Genomic DNA, 21,680 nt, shown 5'->3' with positions numbered 1-21,680 from the left:
AATTGTTTTTAAGAGTTTTTGTCAAATGTTTTAATATGCATCAATAAACAATATTTCGTGCATAAAAAATTGTTTTTAAGAGTTTTAGTCAAATGCTTTATAATATAGTATAGATATATATATATATATATATATATATATATAATTCAATGTATATAGTGATTGATATTACATATTTTGTATTAAAATATTTTAAATTTTACTTTATTCTATATTTATGACATGAGTGTATCTTGTCATATGTAATATTAGTATTACATTCATATGCCTTTGTAACCAATATAATTGCATTTGATAGTCGTATTAGATTTTTTTTTTTTGTGTTTTACAATATAACATAATTACAAGTGATATCAACAATAAATTTATCTCGTGTATTTTATTTTGTATATTATCACATACAAAATTACTAATAATTTGTGTGTCTAGTTTCTTCTTCCTAAGATGTCACGAGAGGGGACTGACCATATGTATACCACAAGGGTTAATTTGTAATAAATACAACTTAGAAACCAATACCACAAAGACCGAATATCTAGCTTACTCTTAATTTTGTTTTGAAAAACATAATAATTATATATCACAATTATATTCAGTGAATTTAGAACCATTGACCTATTGAAAGATTCAGTTTAACGATCCTGCTAAACCAATGACCATTTGATAGTTTATTCTTAATTTTATAAATGACAAAATTGCATCAATATAATATATACAAAAATATACATGACTTTATACATGAAATTCTAGTAAAATTACAAAGAATATGATATTTTTTCATGATCAATAAATAAATTGTATTTAAGTATCTTTTTTAAATTTTAAAGTAATTAAAAAATATATTTTATTCTTTATTATAAAACGGGTGAAGAAAGTTATGCATTTAACGAGTTGGGAAAATGTTGTGGTCATGTTTGTAATTAAGCGAAAACCAGAGGGGTGGTGATGCAAATGTCGTCAAATTAAAAAGCTTTGGGCCATTTTCATAAATCTTTCCGCTAAAACCCTAGCAAACACGCCGAGAGAGTCGGTATCTCTTTTCACCTAAAACCCAAAGACAGTGTGCAGCGGCTGCCAGAGACAGCAACCGGAACTAGGAGGCAACAGGTCTTTTCCCCCTCCATTTTCAAGTTTAAGCTTTTAATTTTAATGCTTTATTCCTGAGCTTGATCTCCTTTGCTTGAGTTTTTACTTGATTATTCATCGTTCATTCTTGTTACTCTGATCATTTTTTATTTATTTAGGGCTGATATTTTATTTATTTTAATTTTTTCACTTTATAGTTGTAAATTTTGTTAAATTTTTTATGTGATTAGGAGCTTAGGGCTGATTTAGATTTTACTGTGATTAGGGCTGTTATTTCTTTGTTAGTGATTTAGTCATTTAGATTCGTACTTCTTGATTTCTTGTTACTGCTCAGATAATTAGGCTGTCATTTTGCAAGTTCTTTAAAAATTAAACTGTGGATATTGATATTGTTTGTTACTTTTGTTTGACATGCAAATAAGATGAAAAACAACTATTATTCATGGACTTTTTAGAACAAAACATGCTAGTTCTTCTCAATACCTCAAAGAGACAACAAAGATAGATAATATTCTTATAGTGTTTCGGTTACGCAAAACCAATGCAAAAAAGCTTTAAAGGAAATTAATTTTCGACCTTATTACACTAGAACTAGATCCTGGTTTGTCTTCTCTTCGAAGAGCTTATATAAATATTGGTTCCACACAATCAACTATGTTTAAAGATTCCATATTTCTTTTTTTGTTTTAAAATTTAGTATGTTGTAACTTTGGATAGTGTATTTTTTGTGTTTTTTAAAGTGTATATATATATATTACATTGAAGCAAGTTAGACTCATTTATATAACATTTGTATACAGAATTAGGTTCGGCCCCAGGGTTACAAGCCTTGTGTCTGGTTCAGTCCAAGTCAGAGATGTTGCAACATATCGGTGGTATGGAACACGACGATCAATCAAACAGTGACTTCTGCAACTCAATCCTCGCACGGTATAGTAACTCCACCGACCCCCAACACCACCACCTCTGTTCCATCATTGGTGACATATCTCAAGGTCTTAAAGACCTCAACCACCCTCTCACTCCCCTCGCCTATTTCGGCGCCACCTGTACTTCTCTTGATAAGCTTTTATCTTCCGACCCCAACCCACCGTCTCACCATATTGATGCTCTCGTCACTATCATCTCCATGGTCCTCCCTTGTATCACTTCTGCTGTTCTCAGGAAGGAATCCGAGTATGTTTCTGGTATACTTACCCGTGTTATTCTCTCCCATGCTGTTGATGATAGTGTTGTAACTTCTGGCTTAAAATGCATTTCACATTTGTTAGTCGTTGGTCATCGGACAAGCTGGTCTGATGTTTCTCATTTATTTGGAATTCTTCTAGGATTCATCGCAGATTCTCGTCTCAAGGTGAGTACTTGTTGCCACTTTTCTTTAAATACACACATATGAATATTTATTTGGAGTTATACCTGCTTGTCTTTTACTAGCCTTATACTTCTAGTTGATACAATGGGGAATGAGTGTAAAAAGAAAGCTGCTTAGTTCTAGTCATCAGCCTTTGGAGGTTGTTGCCCTAGTTATTGGAAAAACTTGACAAGATATTTCGGTTGATCCTTTGATTAATTAGCAAATTGCATAAACAATATAAACGCTCATCATATGCCCTTTCAAGCTTCTGACCAATCATTGCCTATCATATAGGTACGAAGGCAAGCACATGTTTGTCTCCGTGATACCATGCAAGGCTTCAGAGAAACATCAGTGCTCTCACCTGCAAGTGAAGCTATTGCAAGCACCTTTGAGAGGTTTCTTCTTCTTGCTGGAGGATCAAATACTAACACGTCAGAAGGTTCCAGAGCTCAGGAGGTCCTATATGTTTTGGATTCTCTAAAAGATAGTCTTCCGCTTATGTCTGTCAAGTTCTCAACGAAGATTCTGAATTACTTCAAATCTCTTCTTGCACTGCACCAATCTGCAGCTACCCGGCGCATTACGGATGCTTTGTATTTACTTTGCCTCCAACCAACTGTTGAGGTCTCTCCTGAAGCGCTAATAGATTTGTTATGCTCATTAGCTATCTCAGTATCTTCAAATGAGATGTCTGGCGACAGCTTGACATTCACTGCTCGACTGTTAGATGTGGGGATGAAGAAAGTATTTTCTCTCAACCGGCAGACTTGTGTTATCAAGCTTCCAGTTGTGTTCAGTGCATTCAAAGGTTTGTTTGTTAATTTCTTTAAATTTTTTGTTACAAACACTCTTCTATCTTGGATAATCTGGTCTCAATGACAGCAAGGCTATGCATAAATAAATAATTATGTTTGGGGTGGCAGATATTTTAGCTTCTGAACATGAGGAGCCTTTGCTTGTTGCTATGGAGGCATTCAAGAGCTTAATACATGTGTGCATTGATGAGAACTTGATCAAACAGGGTGTAGATCAGATTATGACAAGTGGGGATTTGAGAAAATCTGGACCAACCATTATTGAGAAACTTTGTGCTAGTGTTGAAAGTTTACTTGATTATAGCTATGCTGCAGTGTGGGACATGTCATTTCAAGTTGTGGCAGCAATGTTTGATAAACTAGGTAATTTCAGCACTCTTAAAAACCAAATTTAATTGTTGCTTTAAAAAACTGTAAACGAGAATTTCAAGCCTTGACAATACTTTTTCAGGTGAGTTCAGCTCTTACTTCTTAAAAGGTACCCTCAAGAGCTTGGAAGACATACAAAAGTTGCCAGATGAAGATTTTGCTTACAGGAAACAGGTAAATTGAGATCTTAAAGAGTTCTTTCTTGTAACTTCTCTGGAGGAACTTTGCAGTTGTTGCTTCTTTTAAACTTATCAAGTTACTTTTTTTCATGATTTTTTACTATGCTTCTGTCTTGTGCTATTTTCTTCATTGTGACAATAGTATCTTATAATGCTGAAGAATGACTGTTGTCATGGTCCTTGTGGATGTGTTTCATTCACTATATTTTTGGTCTCTCTCTCCATGTTGATATGCTCTCCTATTTTTGAAATGGTGCTAGTTACTTTCCTGACTTGGAGATTGATAGTTTCATGTCTTTGGCGTATTCTCTTGTTATTATCAACAAATTAATGTACCAGCTTTGTTGTTGCAGTTGCATGATTGCATGGGAATTGCTCTGGTTGCATTAGGGCCTGAAACATTCTTAAGCTATCTACCTCTGAATGTAGAAGCTGAAGACCTCTCTGATGCCAATGTATGGCTTTTCCCTATTTTGAAGCAGAACATAGTGGGTGCTCGTTTGAGCTTTTTCAATGAATCTCTACTGAATACAGTTCGAGTCTTGAAGCTGAGATCTGTGAAGGTACAAGTTTTCTGTATTTTTTAGGGTTTGTTCTTGTATATCATGTTCCATCCAGTGTCATTACTTGTTTACTTGTGCCAGCATGAGCAAGAAGGACGAATTCATTCTGCCAGGAACATTGATGGTCTTGTATATTCTTTATGGTCTTTGTTGCCTTCATTTTGCAATTATCCTCTGGATACTGCTGAAAGTTTCAAGGATCTGGAAAAGTCATTATGTCGTTCACTTCGGGAAGAGTCTGATTTCCGTGGAGTAATATGCTCCAGTCTCCAGATTCTCGTTCGACAAAATAAAAGGATAGTCGAGGGCAAAAATGAACCCACTGGTAAGGACGCCAGCATTCGTGAACAACGGGCAATTTCCCGCTACACTTCAGAAGTTGCAGCTTCTAATTTGGATGTGTTAAGGTCCTCTGCACGTGAAATTTTATCCACACTATCAGGAATTTTCATCAAGTCTACCAAAGATGATGGTGGATCTTTGCAGGTAGTTCTATGCCTCAAGCAGATCAGTTGTTTGAACTAGTAAAATTTGAAACAAATTTGGAATTGTTGCAAGATATTGCAACTTTGCAAGGTTTCAGATCATCAAGTGTTCTGCTTTCTCTCTCAGTGCAGGGATATTAGAATGTTACATGTTATTTCTTGTCTTTGGATTATATTTTAAAACACAAATGCCAATATTAACTGCCGTCATTTGAAGGATGTAGATCTTTCAGATTGCCTCTTGGGGAAGATAGTGAAAGCAGTTATTGATTAACCAAATATCATTTATAGTTCCCATAGAGTTTTTCTGCTATTTCTAGTCTTATGCTATTGGTAGGTGTTAGTCAATTTTCTGTATGTGTCATTTAAAGGTCAATTATCAAATTAGGATGCGAGTTAATTCTTACAACATATGCTTTTCTTGTCAAAGTGTATTAGAAATTGGTCTCTCTTAAATAATGCATGCTTAAAGTTATCCTATTGGAGAATCATGATATGCTAGATTGTGTTGATGTGTATGACGGAGTATAGTCCTTTGTACAGATTACAATGGTGTTTTTTTTGCCTCCCAGGGTGTGTGCATGCTAGCTTGGTAGAAGTTGGAAATTGGGTTTCATTATATATCTCATGCCATAGTTCCTTTATAAAAATAATCTAAAGTTATCAAAGATTATAATGTAGCAGTTTTTTTGGTTGATAATATGCACAACCAGGACCGTCTTTGAGCCATGGCTAGTTGTATCGTGATGCCACATAGAGATGCATTTATGGCATGATTTGATCTCTTCTATTGTTTCGCTTGTTGCAAGAGTTGTTACAATTTACATTGGATTCATCTGAAGTCGTTGATTCTTGGTCTTGGTTTCTCTTGCACACTTGACTATTCAATCACTATAGATGACACCATCTCTGTTCTGCATGATTTTTGCCCTAATTGATTAGAACTTCTGTGGGTCTGGATTGAGGTAGCCATAACTCAGCTAAAGCTAAAGTCCACAGTTAAACTTCCATTTTGTAGAGAACAATTGGTGAGTTTGCATCTATAGCTGACAAAGGTGTAGTCTCGAGGTTTTTCAAAAGCACAATGCAGAAGTTACTGAAGGTGACAGAGGAGGCTGGGAAAGTCCAAAATACCAAAGGTTCCAGTTCTATGGAAATAGACAACTCATCCAATGAAACTTCGTTGTCATTGACGAGGTAACCTTCTTTACTAACTCCTAGCTTTTATAATCGATTTGATTCAGAATTTTCTAAGATAAAGTACATATTTTTTTTTTCAGTTACAGGGCACGGTTATATGACTTGGCAGTCTCACTTTTACCAGGCTTAGGTACAAAGGAGGTTGATCTTTTGTTTGTTGCAATAGAACCTGCATTGAAGGTTAGCTCAGCTCCATAGCCTTATGGCCAAAGTTTATGTTGTGCTGTTTGATGATTAAGATTAACAAAAGTGATGTATGTCTGATTGAAGGATGCTGAAAGTTCGATTCAGAAGAAGGCTTACAAAGTTCTTTCAACAATCCTCAAGGTAGTTAATGAGCTATGCTGTAAATAGTAGTGGTATAGCGCTTCGCGATCTCAACCCAATTGTGGTGGCAAATAGTGTACCACTAATAGCACACGCTAAATGCCTGCACTTTGACCGCTATTTGGTGTTGCAATTGGTGCTATAGCCACTATTTTTTAGTTGGACCAATTTTTTTTCGAGATTCCACCTTTTTATTAGCTATCCTTTTGTTTCTTTCCTTCTTTCTAGAGCATACTCTATTTCATACAGCACTTTTTGCTAGTGAAGTTTGAGGTTTTAACATGATATGTTGATGTTGAAACTTTATATTTTATCTTATCTATATAATATGTCAAGTTATAGATATATATGTATATCTCCTTTTGGGACGGGTGTGATGTCCATCAGAGGAAAGTAAATTATCAGTTTGTCAGTTCTTGTTTTTGAGACTTCAACTTTATATCTGGGTAACATAACTTATGATCTCCTTAAAACTAAATGAGTGAAATGTAGACAATCTGCATGGTATGATCATGGTAGCAAGATTGGATAGACTGTAAGGAAATATAACAGGAACAGTAAACACCTGAAGTTCAACAATTGAATCTGCTTGGCTACCAAGGAAATCAAGTGCAAGTGTGTTGGAACATGAAGCTGTATGCCTTAAGGATACAGGCACACATGTTTGTTGCAACTCAAGAATTGAGTTCTGTCTAAGGCCACTCTAATCAACTTAATGTATTGCTCTCTTCTAGTAATTGTTTGGTTTAATGCCAACTTGGAACCCAGTTTGTGTAGATAGAGCCATAGGGGTGTCACAGCCTACACTTCAGTTCATATCTGTGCAAAATATTTTACCATGTACATAACAAAATACGAATCAAGAAAATGTCAAAAGTGTCAAAGTGCCAAAACAGTAAGGACTGAAGGCTTATAGTTGTATTTCTTTTCATAAAATTGCCTATTGCCTATTGCCATCTGTGAACTTATTGTAGGTTAATTGTGGATGAAGAACTACATGGATTTTAACTATTAGTGAAATTTATGAGAATACGAATTCCAAGAATTAGGGATAGGGGAGAAGAATATAAGTAAATGAAGAAAGAGAACTAGCAGATACAGAAGTTTAACTCGAAAACTTATTTTTAGTTTATATTCAGTACTCGTACTCTAATGCGTTTTATTGTTTCTCTCAAGTGTGTATCAACTTGAAGAAAAATAAAGTACCTGAATTATTGAGTAATGGCAATTAACCTACCCTGTTGTTGGTATCAATTCAAGGCACTCTACCTTCTGTCACCATGACTAATTGATCCATTGGGATAATCCTGACATGCTGATAAAAAGCATTACATTTTCTTGACAGCATGCTGACGGTTTCATAACAAGAAAGCTTGAAGAGTTACTCAAACTAATGTTTGAAGTGATGCATTCATGCCATTTTTCAGCCAAGCGGCACAGACTTGATTGTTTATATTTTCTGATCGTCCATGTCTCGAAGGTAACAAGCGGCATAACTGCATTTTAGTTCACAGTTTCTACACGTGCATAAACTAGAGACTAGATGAAATAATATACTTATTCTGCAGGATGAATCAGAACAGATGAAGTGTGAGATTATTGCTTCTTTCTTGACTGAAATTGTCCTTGGACTCAAAGAGGTACCATCTAAGACATTCTGGAATTCTTTTTTAAGTTTTTAACTAATTAAAAAGCTTTTAGTATTCATTCAACATGGAAAGAATTTGGAGTAAAAACATGCTTCAGTTTACATTTATTTTACTGTTGCATTATTTATGATAAAAGAGATATTGCTCTGTTCATTATATCTACACCATAATATTGTGCTTCAAGAGTGACCTGTGTTCGGGTGAACTTGATAAACTGGCCATCACATGATAAGATAGAAAGGGTACTGAACAGCAAATTTGTCCAGGGTGAAAAGCAAGTGTTCACAAAATTAGCTTGTAGGTTCTACCTTTGTATCTGGTAGAAAGCGTGTTAAGCAGCTATTATGGTTGCAGTTAAGAGGTTTGATGGACAAGTAGTTGGTCCTGTTGGTACTTTTGTTTCTGTCTGATGTAACTGAACTTTGCAGTTTCCTCGAAATTCATTTCAGTTGCCAATTTGTCTTATGCATATGTTTTGCAGGCTAACAAAAAAACAAGAAATAGTGCATATGAAATTATTGTCCAAATTGGTCATGCCTGTGGGGATGAAGATAAGGGTGGAAACAAAGAGAACTTGCGTAACTTCTTCAACATGGTAGAGAACCTAACTTGGGTTGCTTTTGTTATGAAGAAGTGATTTTCATCTTGGTTGCTAAATTTTGCTGTAGGTGGCTGGAGGCCTTGCTGGTGAGACCCCTCACATGATCAGTGCGGCGGTGAAGGGCATAGCTCGTCTGACTTATGAGTTCAGTGATCTTGTATCCACTGCTTTCAATGTTCTTCCATCCTCATTTCTCCTTCTCCAGAGAAAGAACAGAGAAATAATTAAAGTAAGTTTATTTGACTTAAAGTGAGTGCAACTTTCTTCTTTGACAAGTTCTAATATTTGCTCCTTTCATGCCTTGAACTTGAATTAAATGAACCAAGATAAAACTATTAAAATATATGCATTCAACAATGAGGATGAAAGTAATGTTTGTATGAATCACTGCATCAAGATATCTCAACATCTCCCTTTGCCTGGTCAACTGAGGAGTAGCAATATGTATAAGAGATGTGGTAGGTTCTTACTAATTTTATATTATTTTCAGGAGTTTAATTTCATGATCATGCTTCTTACTGCAGGCCAATTTAGGTTTGCTAAAGGTATTAGTTGCCAAGTCACAAGCTGAAGGGTTGCAAGCCCATATGAGGGGCATGGTAGAGGCCCTGCTGAGCTGGCAAGGTAGCAACAAGAATCATTTCAAAGCAAAGGTTGGTAAAGCACCCAGCCTTTTATTCTTTTGGTTTTCCCCATGGGTGCTCAATTTTAAATTCTTACGATCCTGACTCTTAGAAAGACGATTTTAAGTCTTAGTTAGAGAGTTAAGGCAGACAATTATATTTTTTTGAAAGCAAAAGGTTGGCAAGGGGAATAGAAAACGTCCTATATGAACCCAAAATGGCAAATTGGAGGTTTGCAGGGAGGTGATGGAAAGCTTAGTCTGAATAGACGATTCTCATTTTTTAATTTCTTGCGAGTTGCGACCCTAACTTTTACAAAGGTCTTTTTAGGCCTTGGATAGAGAGTAAGGTAGACATGTTTTTTCTTGGAAGGCAAAAGGTTCAGAAGGAAATTTTTAACCCAAAATGACAAATTAGAGGTTTGCAGGGAGGTGATGGAAAGTTAACTACTTCTAGCTAGCTGGGAATGCAAGTCTAATCCATCAACTACTTCTAACTTGTTTATTAGAATTGTAAGTCGGAACATACTGGAAAACAATTCAAGTCATGGAAGCAAAACCACCCAAAGCTGATTGGTTCAGTTCAGATTAGAAACTTGCCCACCATACCACTTCCTCCTAGTACATGTCTTGACAAAGAAGTGATAGGGAGTATATGATCAACAGTCACCCATCAAATTCCAGCAGAAGTCTGTTTTAAGTTGTCCCATGTACTATTGAAAATTCAGGTGGTGATTGTTATCATCTTTATTTTTGCAGCAGTTGAAATGAAATCAGTTATTAATTGCAAATAACAAAGATAAAGAATCTCCAGATTCATTATCCGATTTGTGCTAAACAGTTGTTATTGGAATAACCTAAATGATCATATATTTCTACAGGTGAAACTGCTCCTTGAAATGCTTATCAAGAAATGTGGGATTGATGCTGTCAAGGAAGTGATGCCTGAAGAGCATATGAAGCTGCTCACCAATATAAGAAAGGTTTGTTGTGGATCAATAATTTTGGGAAATTAGTTTGAACTGGAAAATATAGGTCACCTGTGAATGTTGGAATGCAGACGAAGGAACGGAATGAACGGAAACATGCTGCTAACACCGAGGAGACCAAATCTCGTCTGTCAAAAGCAACTACCTCCAGGTTCTGTCTGATTAGAAATACTCTCAATCTCACATATGGTTTATTGAATTGTGCATAATTTTTTAATTCTTGTTCCTTGGATTCAAGAAACTTGATGCTTTATAATTCAAGCGTGATTAGGTGCAGATAGGGATTGGGTTATGCCATTCAATAGATATATTTTCTATTAAGTAGTATTATTGATGGTTTTCTGCATTTTTCACAGGCTAAGCAGATGGAATCATACAAAAATATTCTCGGATTTTGGTGATGAAGAAACTGATGATGGCAATTCAGAATATATGGATACAAAGACGGTTTCTGGTCGACATAGCTTGCTCAACTCCAAAAAATCTTCATTCCGGTTTGTGCTTGGACCCACATGTTGCTTCAATTCAATGTGCATATATGCTTCTAGTACGAATACGTAGAGGATCTTGGTGCACAGTCCTTGTTCAAAGTGGAAGTGATCTTTTGGTGAAGATGAATTTTCTGACCGAGTCCAGCATATTGAAATTTGGCATTACTAAATACTACCATGATGCATGCACTATGAAACTAGTTCAAACCATTGCTTGTTTTGGTTAGCCAGAAGGGTTGGGTTATATATATGTGACCTTCCAAGTGTTAGATTGAAGAATTTAAATGAATAATTTGCTGCAGGTCTAAAAGAGCAGGAAAGAGCTTGCCAGAAGACACTTCTGACCAGTTAGATGATGAACCACTTGACTTGCTTGACCGTCAAAAGACAAGATCATCTCTTAGATCATCTGAGCATCTAAAGAGGAAGCTACAGTCTGATGATGAGCCAGAAATGGATGATGATGGACGACTTATAATTAGGGAGGATGGGAAAACGTTGAAAAGAGAGATGCCCACTGGCCTCGACACCGAAATGAGGAGTCTAGCAGGTAGTAATACATCGGTTAACTCAAGAAAAGCAGAAAAGCGGAGGAAAACGACAGAGTCAGGTTGGGCATACACAGGTTCCGAATACTCGAGCAAGAAGGCAGGTGGTGATTTGAAGAGGAAGGGTAAGCTTGAGCCATATGCTTATTGGCCACTGGATCGCAAGATGGTTAGCCGCAGACCAGAGCATAGGGCAGCTGCAAGGAAGGGAATGTCCAGTGTGGTAAAACTGTCAAAGAGGCTTGAGGGGAAGAGCGTCTCCAGTGCTTTATCCATCAACTTGAAAAGAGGCCAAAAGAAAAAAAGCCACAAGAAGAAACATGGTTGAAGGATGATATATGTATTATTTTTGAAGCCATCATTTTGTGTATTACTTTCAAATGTATACAAGATATTTAATATTATATAAAAGATCTCATTTGTTTGAAGGTTAATAGGAGATTAGAGCAGTTTGCTTGTGGCAGATGCTTTTGGGTTTGTTTGTGGATCCCGTTACATGTGCTGTCTGGATCTTGAGTTTTTTTTGGTTCGAATGAACAACTTGATCTTGATTTTTTTCCGGTTTGAATGAACATTTAATCTTGATTATAATCCAATTCCTAAAGTGGAATTTTATTCATATTTGCAAAGTGCAAGATGCAGATATATTGTGCAAAGTAACACATTTTTTTGGAACATATGTAAACTTGATGATAGACAAGATACTGCTTTTAAAGAAGATTCAAGAGCAATGCTTTTAGTTCTTTTCAGAACATAGTTTTGATTTTGCTGGCTGATGACAGTAGTAAACATGTTGGGCCATTGAGCTAAATGCTAAATGCTACTTGCAGTTAATACATGGTGCTTAACTTTTAAAACTCACTAATATGCAAGAAAGAAAATAAGAGCTCAGAGGTGGTATTTATTTTATGAGTTACAACTTACATGTGGATGACTATTAAGAAACCATTAGTTATTATAAGTAGCAAACAGATGATGAAAACAACAAAATATTATAATAATATGATGGGCCAAAATCCAACAATATATTCATTCATCTACTTTGACAAAAGTACAGATGGAAGCAACAGTCAAGTGAAGGTCTATCCAAACACAAGAGCAGTGAGTGACAATTACATTAGCTCATTCTCCTTCATCTTCCACTGTTTCTCTTTCCCACCATTCATTGTTTTCATCAACATAGCAATAAAACAGACACCTGCAACAAACCCATTCAATAAGTTTTCATTATATCTTGTTTTGATCACTAAATCTCAAAGTCCCATGCTTTTCCTTACCATGCATCCATATTGTTTGCTCAAACTAGTCTGCACCAACTATTGGAAAGGCGCAAATAATATTGATGAGTTGTGACCCCCAAATCCAAATGAATTAGACAAGGCCACCTTCACATCCAGCCTTTCTTTCTTTGGACCCACCAGCACTTTTGTGTCCTGAAATTCATGGCATAAATCACAACAGGTCGCTACGGTGCATTTAATCATGTAAACAACTATAACAATTGATCAACCAACAAGCCAATTCATACCACGCCTTCGTCTGGATTTTCAAGATTAATATTTGGATGAATCCAACCCGTCCGTATTGCCTACAAGGAGATTGCCAAAAAGAACAGGCCTAAATAAACAAAGGAGGGAAATAATAACAAAAATAATTGCCTTGTGCCACAAGTGTAGAAAAACCAACCAGCAAGGAATGTTTACAAGAAAACCATAAGATTTGAGATACATAACCAGAAAGAGCTTTCTGGCTTCACATTGTTCTTACTTGGATCAACAAGCCCCAGTAGATAATAATGAGCAGTGGATCAATTACTCCTTAGTTAAAATGCTACGATTAACGGCAAAAATCGGAAAATAGATTTTTCACAAGTGGTAACAACACAAATATTTGTGTCGAACACTGATTTGTGAGTATGACTTCATTTAATCCAATCCTGGCCAGACACAGAGGATTGTTGGTGTGAATCATATATTCTTTTTGTGATGTGTACTTCTCTCAAAAACTATCCCTCACACAAAACAAATGGCCAAATATAGGGGATAGAAACCCTTTAATTGCAATGCCCCCCCCCCTCTCTTCTTAAAGCACCCTTTGCAGACAAATCTGATCTGATCTCACAAGTGACAGACAGCAAACTTATATTTTCTCAAGGATCAAGATCTGTTCCGAGGCTTTTGTTTGTTTAGGTTAACCTGTGACAAATGGTTGCTCAAGGTATGATCAGCAATTTTTTAGAAAACCATCACATTTATATAAGTAAATTGCAATCTAAACAGCAGAAATCGCCCAACTTCCAATGCATCAAAAACGCCAAGACATGTTAGTCCTTTGTTCATGATCAGAAAGACATGCTAGTGCTCTACCAATGGCTTTTTCCTCGTAAATTCTCCAATTTTCTAGGACGACCATTCTCTGAATATTGTTACTGTGGGTTGTGGGCTTGTGGCTCTAAATCACCAGTTTGTGTTTCTCCCAAACCAATGTCACAACTGGCTGCAAGGGCCACTGAAACAAACAGTAAGATTTTTATCTCAAAGAACCGATCTTCATTCAGTTATTGCAACATGATAGCCACCGATATAACTCAAAAGTGAAGTACAAGGATCAAATACAAGATCAGTCAACTTATCATTGTTAAATGCAGTTCATGTGTAGAAATGTGAATGAAAAGATCCACTAAGGAAGTTCCAGCCTGACCTTGCAGACGGAAATTAAGTGCCTCAAGGTCTCGGTGGATGAGCAGAAGACATATCTTACATATTTGGGTAAACTAGAATGCATACACAAAATCTATCACATGATTAATTATTTATAACATAAACATCACATACACAAGGCATGACACATCTTACATGGTACTTTATTGTTGGCTCCAGGAGTTGGTTCACATCTTGAAGGGACTTGGTATCTCATTATGATATTTACAACCACCTACTAATTATACAAAGAACCTTCGCCAATGCACATAGTTGTTTCCACCATGCAAATTTGACTTGGTCATGTACTAGAATTCGTTACAAATGATGAAAGCCAATCAATGATGAATTGACAATTGATAATAAGGAGAAAAATCCATATAATAATACATTTCGATTCCTGTAGAACGTGTTTGCATGTCAGATATGGGAGAAAATGAAACTACAGTCATTTATTGCGTTACCTGTACAGTTGCAACAGCTTCAACAGCACCAGCTGCTCCTAGAAGGTGACCTATCATAGATTTTGTGGAGTTCACGCGCAACTGCAAACATTAACATCTCATAATGAAGTTAATGTAAGTAAACAGATGTTCCTTCTACGGGAATATTATGTCTATTTAGCCACCTCTTGGTTCTGGCCAAAACAATGAAGAAGAGCATGGTATTCCTTAAGGTCTCCAGCTGGTGTTGATGTAGCATGTGCATTTATGTAGTTCACATCTTCCCTGGCCACCCCAGCCTGAGATAAGGCCTTCTCTATGCATAAAATGACACCAGTACCTAATAACCGGTAGAAAGGAGAAAATCAAATGCTTGTCATACAACAAATATGCACTTATCATACATCGCACATGTTTTATTATTGATTTATACACCAAAATGACTGCTTTACAACATAATTATATTCAATGATGCTGTACATAGATCTTTAATATTTAAGATTTATGACAGAATATCTATAACCATATAGGGTTCTACCGGGCATGTATTGTTTTAACAAGAGCATTTCACACAGTTAAAGGCAACCATACAGCAAGATTAAACTATATACTAGTTAGTTGCAGTATGCAATATAGTTATTTTGAGGTGGTAACTGCTACAACTCCAATGAAACCAGGAGTCTACAGCAAACTAACTTCCACTAAATGAAAAGGTTCTTCACTTATGAAAATTGAAAATTTAGCTATTGTTTTTCATGAGGTGATATATTAGAAGATATCCAAATATGTTTGATTTAAAGATGATACTAGCTGTAAACCTTATAGAGCTGTATCTATCACGTAGCAAACATTAGTAAGCATTCGGCCACAAGAAGCAAGCATATGACCACTAAAGGGAATTTTCAAGTAACACATCATGGGACATAATGTTGCAAAAAGGAGCCTAGAGCATAGGTAAACTCTGTTCTAGAGTGAAACTTCATTTTAGTTGAACGCCATCTAAAAAAACCACAACCATATGCCATATCTAGTAGCATAAGCAATGGACTCGAGAGGAAGTAAAATGCCACAAGAAATCTGTATTGGTGACCCCCTTGCCTGTACTAAAGCAAGCCAAAGGAAAGATCAGTTTGAGCTGCAACAATATTTCCTGGAGGCTGAGTGACGAACACCCATTGTATCTGTGTATGAGATAAAGAACCATTCACCCAGAAAAGGAAAAGTTGGGCATTCATTGGCATTGCGGACGGAGCCCAAGCTCTGCCACATGTCAGCCTCTTATCACATCACGAAGAAGGCACCATGATTGTCTAACTCTCTCTCTTCTAACATTATCGCTACCAACCAAAATAGGAACTCGACAGCTCACTGCACTTTCTGAGGGTATATAAAGCAACAGCTACATCTTATAAGTACAAGGACAAATGATCCATGAAGACCAGATGTCCTTCATTATTCATGGATCAAGCAAGAGTCTTCCTCTGTATATTTTCTTGTTGGTTCTCATCATTGTCAGTTCTGATGCACAATCCTTTCATGAAATCAGGTGTCACACTGAACACTTCAACCCCCACAACATTGTATCACCCCCAAGGTGGCACCCAACTGTATGTCACTCATGAAACTAATAAGAATCTGGTGGCTTTCTTGTTGGTTATCATCATTGTCACTTTTTATGCACAATCCTGTCATGAAATCAGGTTTCACACTGAACACTTCAACCCCCACAACATTGTATCACCCCCAAGGTGGCACCCTACTGCATGTCACTCATGAAACTAATAAGAATCTAGTGGGAGAAGGTTTCTATCGCAGTCAACTAGCCAGTATAGTTGTTCACTTCAACTGAATAATCTTAAATGTATACCATGGTAACACTAGGATAAAGGTTGAAGACGACGTAAGCTTCAAGATCCTCAAACCTTTAACCACACACACCTCCCCCTCTTCAATGACTGATCTTAAATTTATACCATAGTAACACTAGGATAAAAGTTGAAGCAGCCGTAAGCTTCAAAATCCTCAAGCCTTTAATCACAACCCCTCTCCCAAACCACCAGCACCACTGATAGATGTGAACGGTAGAAAATAACAATTAACAAGGATAAAACTGAAATTGAAAGAACCAACTATCCCCCAGGAAAAAACCATATACAGATGAACTGAAGTTTGACTCATCTGACATACATAAACATGTAATGCTACCTTGAGGATGAGGCTCTGTCATATGATACGCATCACAAGTGAAGCTTCCACCCAGAAACTCTGCATAGATTTTAGCACCCCTTTTCTGTCCAATAACAAGATGAAGTCAAATGGAAATATAACTGATTAGCATATTACCTTATTGTAGTAATCATTTAGACGAACACCACCACATAAATCTTTACTTAGAGGTGAGTAAATCTGTTGCAAACCTTAGCATGCTCAAGTTCTTCCAACAATAGGACTCCAGCTCCTTCTCCCATAACAAACCCATCACGGCCCTGTTTGAATAGCATAACCAATTTATGCCTTCCAAATCTCAACAAGAATAGTACAGGGAGAAGAAATGGATTTTCAGTTTTTAGAAGTCTCAGTGTGTAACTCATAAAGTTATATGCATGCATCAAATAACTTTTTTTATATTAATGTGCATCAAATAACTTTCTAAATGGCATTGATATTCCGCCTAAGCAAGTAGGATTCTTTAGTTTCAAAAGAGAAAACATGTTATTTCCCAAAATGACTGTATTGAAGGAACTTCTATATAAATGGTAACATCATACTCTCATTATATACAAATTTCTAAATCATGTATTGCTTGGCAGCTTCTGAAAAACGAGTGCTAAACCAAAAATCTTATTTGAAGAAATAGACGTTGGAATAATACCGAATCCCATGGCCGAGACGCTTTGACAGGGTCATTGTTCCTCTCAGATAGAGCCCTACATGCCACAAAGCCTCCCAATCCTACACCAACGGTTATGCCATAAGGTTTGACGTTCTACGTTAAAACTTACATGAGAAAAAATCCAATACCTATAGGTATTATGACAGCATCTGAGCCACCACAAAGCATCACATCCTGCAAGATTTTCTATAGTGTCAGAAATAGATGTAGCAGATAACTAAAGATAGCTATCTTTTCATTGTTAGTATTCTTTTGCAACATATTTATTTTCTTGCATCTTTGATGATATATGTAGTAATTAATATTGTGAAACCAGTCACTGCAGCATTTCATTGCCCAATAGACATAGAAACAAAAGCACTTACAGCTTCACCTCTGATGATGTGATTTGCTGCATTCAATATACAGAAGTTGCTTGTGGCACAAGCCGTAGAGATAGAATAGTTTGGACCCATCCATCCCTGAAGAACAATAAGCAAATGAGCAGTTACAAGGATGTTGAATAATTTTAATCGGACGTCAATTGGCTGTTTTAAGATAAATTTAGCTCACCAGATCCATGGCCAACATTGCAGATCCCATATTAGTAGTTGCAAAGGGGACGCAAAAAGGATTCATCTTCCTATATGAGACCCTCAATGCTTCTATGGCATCATTGAAAACCTAAATAATCACAAACAAAGAATGTTTAACACAGATAGAAGTGAAAGCATATGTTTTCATTTCACACTATAGCAGACACCCTGGTCCACATGTTAGGCATTCAAAAGTCAGAACACTGTTATTTTCTTTTTTTCTTTTGGTAGAATATACAGCTAAAGCATCCTGGGGCACGTGCAGCTGTCAATGTCTTAAAAAGACACCAGACTGAATCATACAATTCAGAAGGAACTGAAAACAATATATCACTTCAGGCTACCTAAGAAGCTCTAATATTACTATCCCAGTGTGAAACAACTTTAAAAAATGTGGCAGGGAGTAAAACATTCATGCTTCATTCAAACTACAGATAAGAAATCTGACCATAGAATGTCTAAAAGAGAAAACAGAAGGTCTTCTTACATGTCACTTATCATGCATAATTGTCTAAAATTACCTTCATACCACCCATAGCAGAGCCAATCAGAACTCCACATCTAGATTTATCTAGCTCATCCATTTGATCTTCAGTTATCCCACCATCTGCCAAAGCTTTCTTGCCAGCAGTTAGCATGTAGAGCATAAACCTGTCCATCCTCTTAGAGAGTTTTGGTGCCACCCATCCATTTGTTGAGAAATTTTTTATCTCTCCAGCAATTCTCTGTAATTCAAACTCCGTTATGACAATTTTAATCAAGAACTTTACAAAACAAGAGAGGAGGAGAACAAGTACATACAGTTGGATAGTTGGAACAATCAAATGCCTCAATTTCACTAATGCCACTGACACCTTCTAGCAAATTATTATAGAACTCGTTTGGATTGTTACCAATTGGGGTCTCCACACCCATTCCTGTCACAACCACTCGCCTTTGTTTTGTTGGAGGTTTCCTTTTCGTCACGGTCTCCATTGAAGGTTGAATGGCTACAGCCATTGCTTCACCTATATGTCAGTTGAGAAAACGAAGTTCTGGTTGGTGCCCAAAATATTATGAAGACATTATCCAAAAAAAACCCAAAGCAGGAACTGTAAAAAGTAATTCTGCTCAATTTTCGTCATGATGGACATCAATCACTAATAAGTCGGGTTCAGATCACTTACTTCTAGCATACATGATATATACGTACTTATATGAGTGTGTGCGCGCGCGAGAGAGAGAGGGGTGTATATGCACAAGCTTGATTATAATAAAATATATATATATATACATATCAACATTATAAATGGTGTGGTGTGTGGTGTAGCGGCTTTAGCCTAAAGCCTTAGAGCATCTCCAACGGGAAGGTTCTTCTAAGGAAAAAAGTGTAGTGTCTTGTAAGAACAAACATTGGAGAAAGTTCTTATAAGAACCTTACATCCTTTGAGTTCTTGTACAAGAACCTTGGTTCTTACCTTGAATTTGGTGTGAAGTGACATTTTGTTAGTTCTTTAAAGTAAACATTTGATATTTATTACTATAAAGATATAATAATTATTGATATTGAAAAAATACATGAGACACACTAAAGAGGTTCTTATAAGAACTACCATTTTGGACTTCTACATGGGTTTTTAATTTGGTGAGTTGGAAGTGACGTGGCAATAAAAAGTACAAAAAGTAGGTTCTCATAAAAGCCTCCATTGGAGATGCTCTAAGAGGTCATGGCGTCTTTCAATGTGTTATATCAATAACTCATAACAAAAAAAAAATTGTTGTACCAGTGGTTCCACATACATCGAGCTCTAATCTAAGACCACATAGAAGTATAAGAATGTAGGTCATAATACTAAAGAGCTAACAAAGAATGAGAGTATAAGCTCATTGCAAAAAGAAGTAAAAAGGAACACTAAAAGAAGTCAAGATGGTGTAAACGGGGCATGAGGGCTGCACCTCGACGCCAAGAAGCACTTTTAAGAACATACCTCTCTTTCTCTACCTCTACCTCTACCTCTAAGTGTGTGTGTATATACATTTGCATGTTTATGCATATACAAGATAAAGCCATACTTGATGTGGAAGTGCGTACAAGAACATATTATCAATCTGCTCCTTTTGAATTAACAAGCAAACCAGGTTTCATCAATTAAAACTTGAATTCGATAAAGTCGAGAGTACAATAGAAGTTAATAATTAGGCAGAGAGTAAAATTTTGTGGGTGTCAGTAAAAATGCAAAAACCTTTTCATCAGAAATTAAGGAAATCCCAAATCAAAAATTAGTGAAATGAGGATTGAAAAGAATGGTGAGTAAAGCCTGTGAAGGGGATTTGTAGATTAAAAAGGAAGGGGAGGAAATGAATTGAAAGATTACCTGAGGGCGTGGGACGGCGTCGCCTGCGAGCAAGGGGAACATTGGTGGATCGGAAAAGGGAAGCAGCGCCGAAAAAGTCAGAGGAGGAAAGTGAGAGTGGATGAGAGGTGTAGTATCGATCGCATGGAGATAAACAAGAGGACATGAAGGCCTCAATGGTATTGGATGTGGTGGCGTTGTTGCATTTAGATAAGAGTCTGCGTTTGCGAGCCCATCTGATGTTGGTTGAACCTGGTGGTTTGGAGGAGAGGAGGGAGGAGTGTTGTTGATTTTGGCAAGAGACAGACATGCAGGCCGCTACTATCCATGAACAGACAAGGGAAGACGCCGCCATCTGAGTGATGTAATTATATTATGTAGAAGCTTGAAAGTGAATCATACATGTGTATTAGCAAAAATATATATATGTATGTATGTATGTATATATTACCTAGGGTAAGGGTAATGTTGGATTGTGAAGGAGAAGGTGTTGCAGCCGTGGCGGCGGAGAGACGGAGGAGGAGGAGGAGAGGGTTGTTGCTGGTGGCGGAGGCTAAATCTGGGAGAGGGAGAGGGAGAGGGAGAGGGAGAGAGAGAGAGAGAGAGAGAGATTCAAAATGGCATTACTTGGTGGTGGTGCTATGCGTCTTTGTTTTGTTTCAAAAGCCATGGCAGTCGTCCAACTCCAGCCTGGGCCCCACACTCACTACTCACTACTCACTCGATTCCACATATTCAATTCTCACCCTCCATTTATACCAATCTAAACATATTTCATCCCCCAAATAATTTCACTCTATTATTTTAATGTCAAACACACCCACCAGGTACGATTTAATAATACCAAAATTTAACCTAACACAAACATGTTTATATATATATATATATATATATATATATGAGTGGTTAGTTGTGAGTGGTGAGTCCCATATAAGGCAAAGTCGTAGTTGTTGAAATGAATACAAGAATATAAGATTTGTGTAAATAAATATATATTATTTATCAAGGGGGAGGGGGAGGGGGAGGGGGAGGGAGGCGGAGAAAACAAGTGGAATCTGTAGCAAGCACGTGACATGAGATTGCTAACACAACCATCCTTCTCACGTCTCTCTTTCCTAATTTTTGTATATAAATATTTTTTTAATAATACGATTTTAGACCTTTTTTTAAACTCACTTCACTTCAGTTTGCATTTGCATTTGCATTTGCATTTGCAACACTGATTTTACTATTTTATATCCTGCTTTTTAAATATTATTACACATTTTTACCTTCTAATATTCAATTCATTTGTTTGGTTTTGTTTTTTCATTCCAATCAAATTTTATTTGGGTTTATTTAGAGTATATACGAATATTCATTCATGATTGTTTATTCACACATCAATTTTCTTTGCATATTCAAACATACCTATCTTTTTCACAATCTTCATTACTTAATGAGATTCTTATGTTAT

General features: G+C 36.5%; 2 protein-coding genes across 6 annotated transcripts; one reads left to right on the top strand and one right to left on the bottom strand.

The window, feature by feature from the left end:
- Positions 1-1,027: 1,027 nt before the first annotated feature.
- LOC112500190 (RRP12-like protein) lies at positions 1,028-11,795 on the top strand. 5 transcript variants are annotated; one of them, XM_025103536.1, is made up of 20 exons: positions 1,028-1,107; positions 1,893-2,273; positions 2,415-2,440; positions 2,735-3,251; positions 3,367-3,621; positions 3,710-3,801; positions 4,160-4,369; positions 4,451-4,855; positions 5,873-6,051; positions 6,135-6,234; positions 6,325-6,381; positions 7,727-7,861; positions 7,950-8,021; positions 8,512-8,625; positions 8,699-8,860; positions 9,156-9,284; positions 10,135-10,236; positions 10,314-10,393; positions 10,599-10,736; positions 11,036-11,609. In XM_025103536.1, exons 2-20 carry the CDS (start codon positions 1,943-1,945, stop codon positions 11,607-11,609), a joined length of 3,678 nt encoding a protein of 1,225 aa, XP_024959304.1. In that variant the 5' UTR covers positions 1,028-1,107; positions 1,893-1,942. The 5 variants fall into 5 exon arrangements, with proteins under 5 accessions (XP_024959304.1, XP_024959303.1, XP_024959302.1 ...); XM_025103535.1 differs by having other exon boundaries at positions 2,358-2,440; XM_025103534.1 differs by having other exon boundaries at positions 1,893-2,440; positions 11,036-11,795.
- A 361-nt stretch (positions 11,796-12,156) lies between these two features.
- On the bottom strand, positions 12,157-20,748 carry LOC112500459 (3-oxoacyl-[acyl-carrier-protein] synthase II, chloroplastic-like). The gene is made up of 15 exons (XM_025103953.1): positions 20,676-20,748; positions 20,246-20,579; positions 18,693-18,898; positions 18,413-18,616; positions 17,869-17,979; positions 17,682-17,777; positions 17,445-17,490; positions 17,296-17,375; positions 16,841-16,909; positions 16,629-16,713; positions 14,609-14,763; positions 14,445-14,525; positions 12,810-12,869; positions 12,559-12,714; positions 12,157-12,479 (listed from the first exon to the last, which is right to left on the bottom strand). Exons 2-14 carry the CDS (start codon positions 20,577-20,579, stop codon positions 12,598-12,600), a joined length of 1,644 nt encoding a protein of 547 aa, XP_024959721.1. The 5' UTR covers positions 20,676-20,748; the 3' UTR covers positions 12,157-12,479; positions 12,559-12,597.
- Between the last annotated feature and the right edge of the window lie 932 nt (positions 20,749-21,680).

The sequence above is a fragment of the Cynara cardunculus genome (genome assembly GCF_001531365.2).
Source record: "Cynara cardunculus var. scolymus isolate 2C chromosome LG 17, CcrdV1, whole genome shotgun sequence".
Classification (NCBI taxonomy): Eukaryota; Viridiplantae; Streptophyta; class Magnoliopsida; order Asterales; family Asteraceae; genus Cynara; species Cynara cardunculus.
The sequence above is the reverse complement of the archived record's forward strand: the minus strand, read 5'-3'. Positions and strand labels throughout refer to the sequence as shown.

Excerpts from the sequence above, each read along its gene's own strand:
- LOC112500190 (XM_025103534.1), top strand. The coding sequence starts at position 1,943 with ATGTTGCAACATATCGGTGGTATGGAACACGACGATCAATCAAACAGT. Across the intron at positions 3,252-3,366 it reads TGTGTTCAGTGCATTCAAAG|ATATTTTAGCTTCTGAACAT; the intron begins GTTTGTTTGTTA and ends TTGGGGTGGCAG. Across the intron at positions 6,382-7,726 it reads TTCTTTCAACAATCCTCAAG|CATGCTGACGGTTTCATAAC; the intron begins GTAGTTAATGAG and ends TTTTCTTGACAG.
- LOC112500459 (XM_025103953.1), bottom strand. The coding sequence starts at position 20,579 with ATGGCGGCGTCTTCCCTTGTCTGTTCATGGATAGTAGCGGCCTGCATG. Across the intron at positions 18,617-18,692 it reads ATTGTTCCAACTATCCAACT|AGAATTGCTGGAGAGATAAA; the intron begins GTATGTACTTGT and ends TTTGAATTACAG. Across the intron at positions 14,764-16,628 it reads GACAGAGCCTCATCCTCAAG|GTACTGGTGTCATTTTATGC; the intron begins GTAGCATTACAT and ends ACCGGTTATTAG.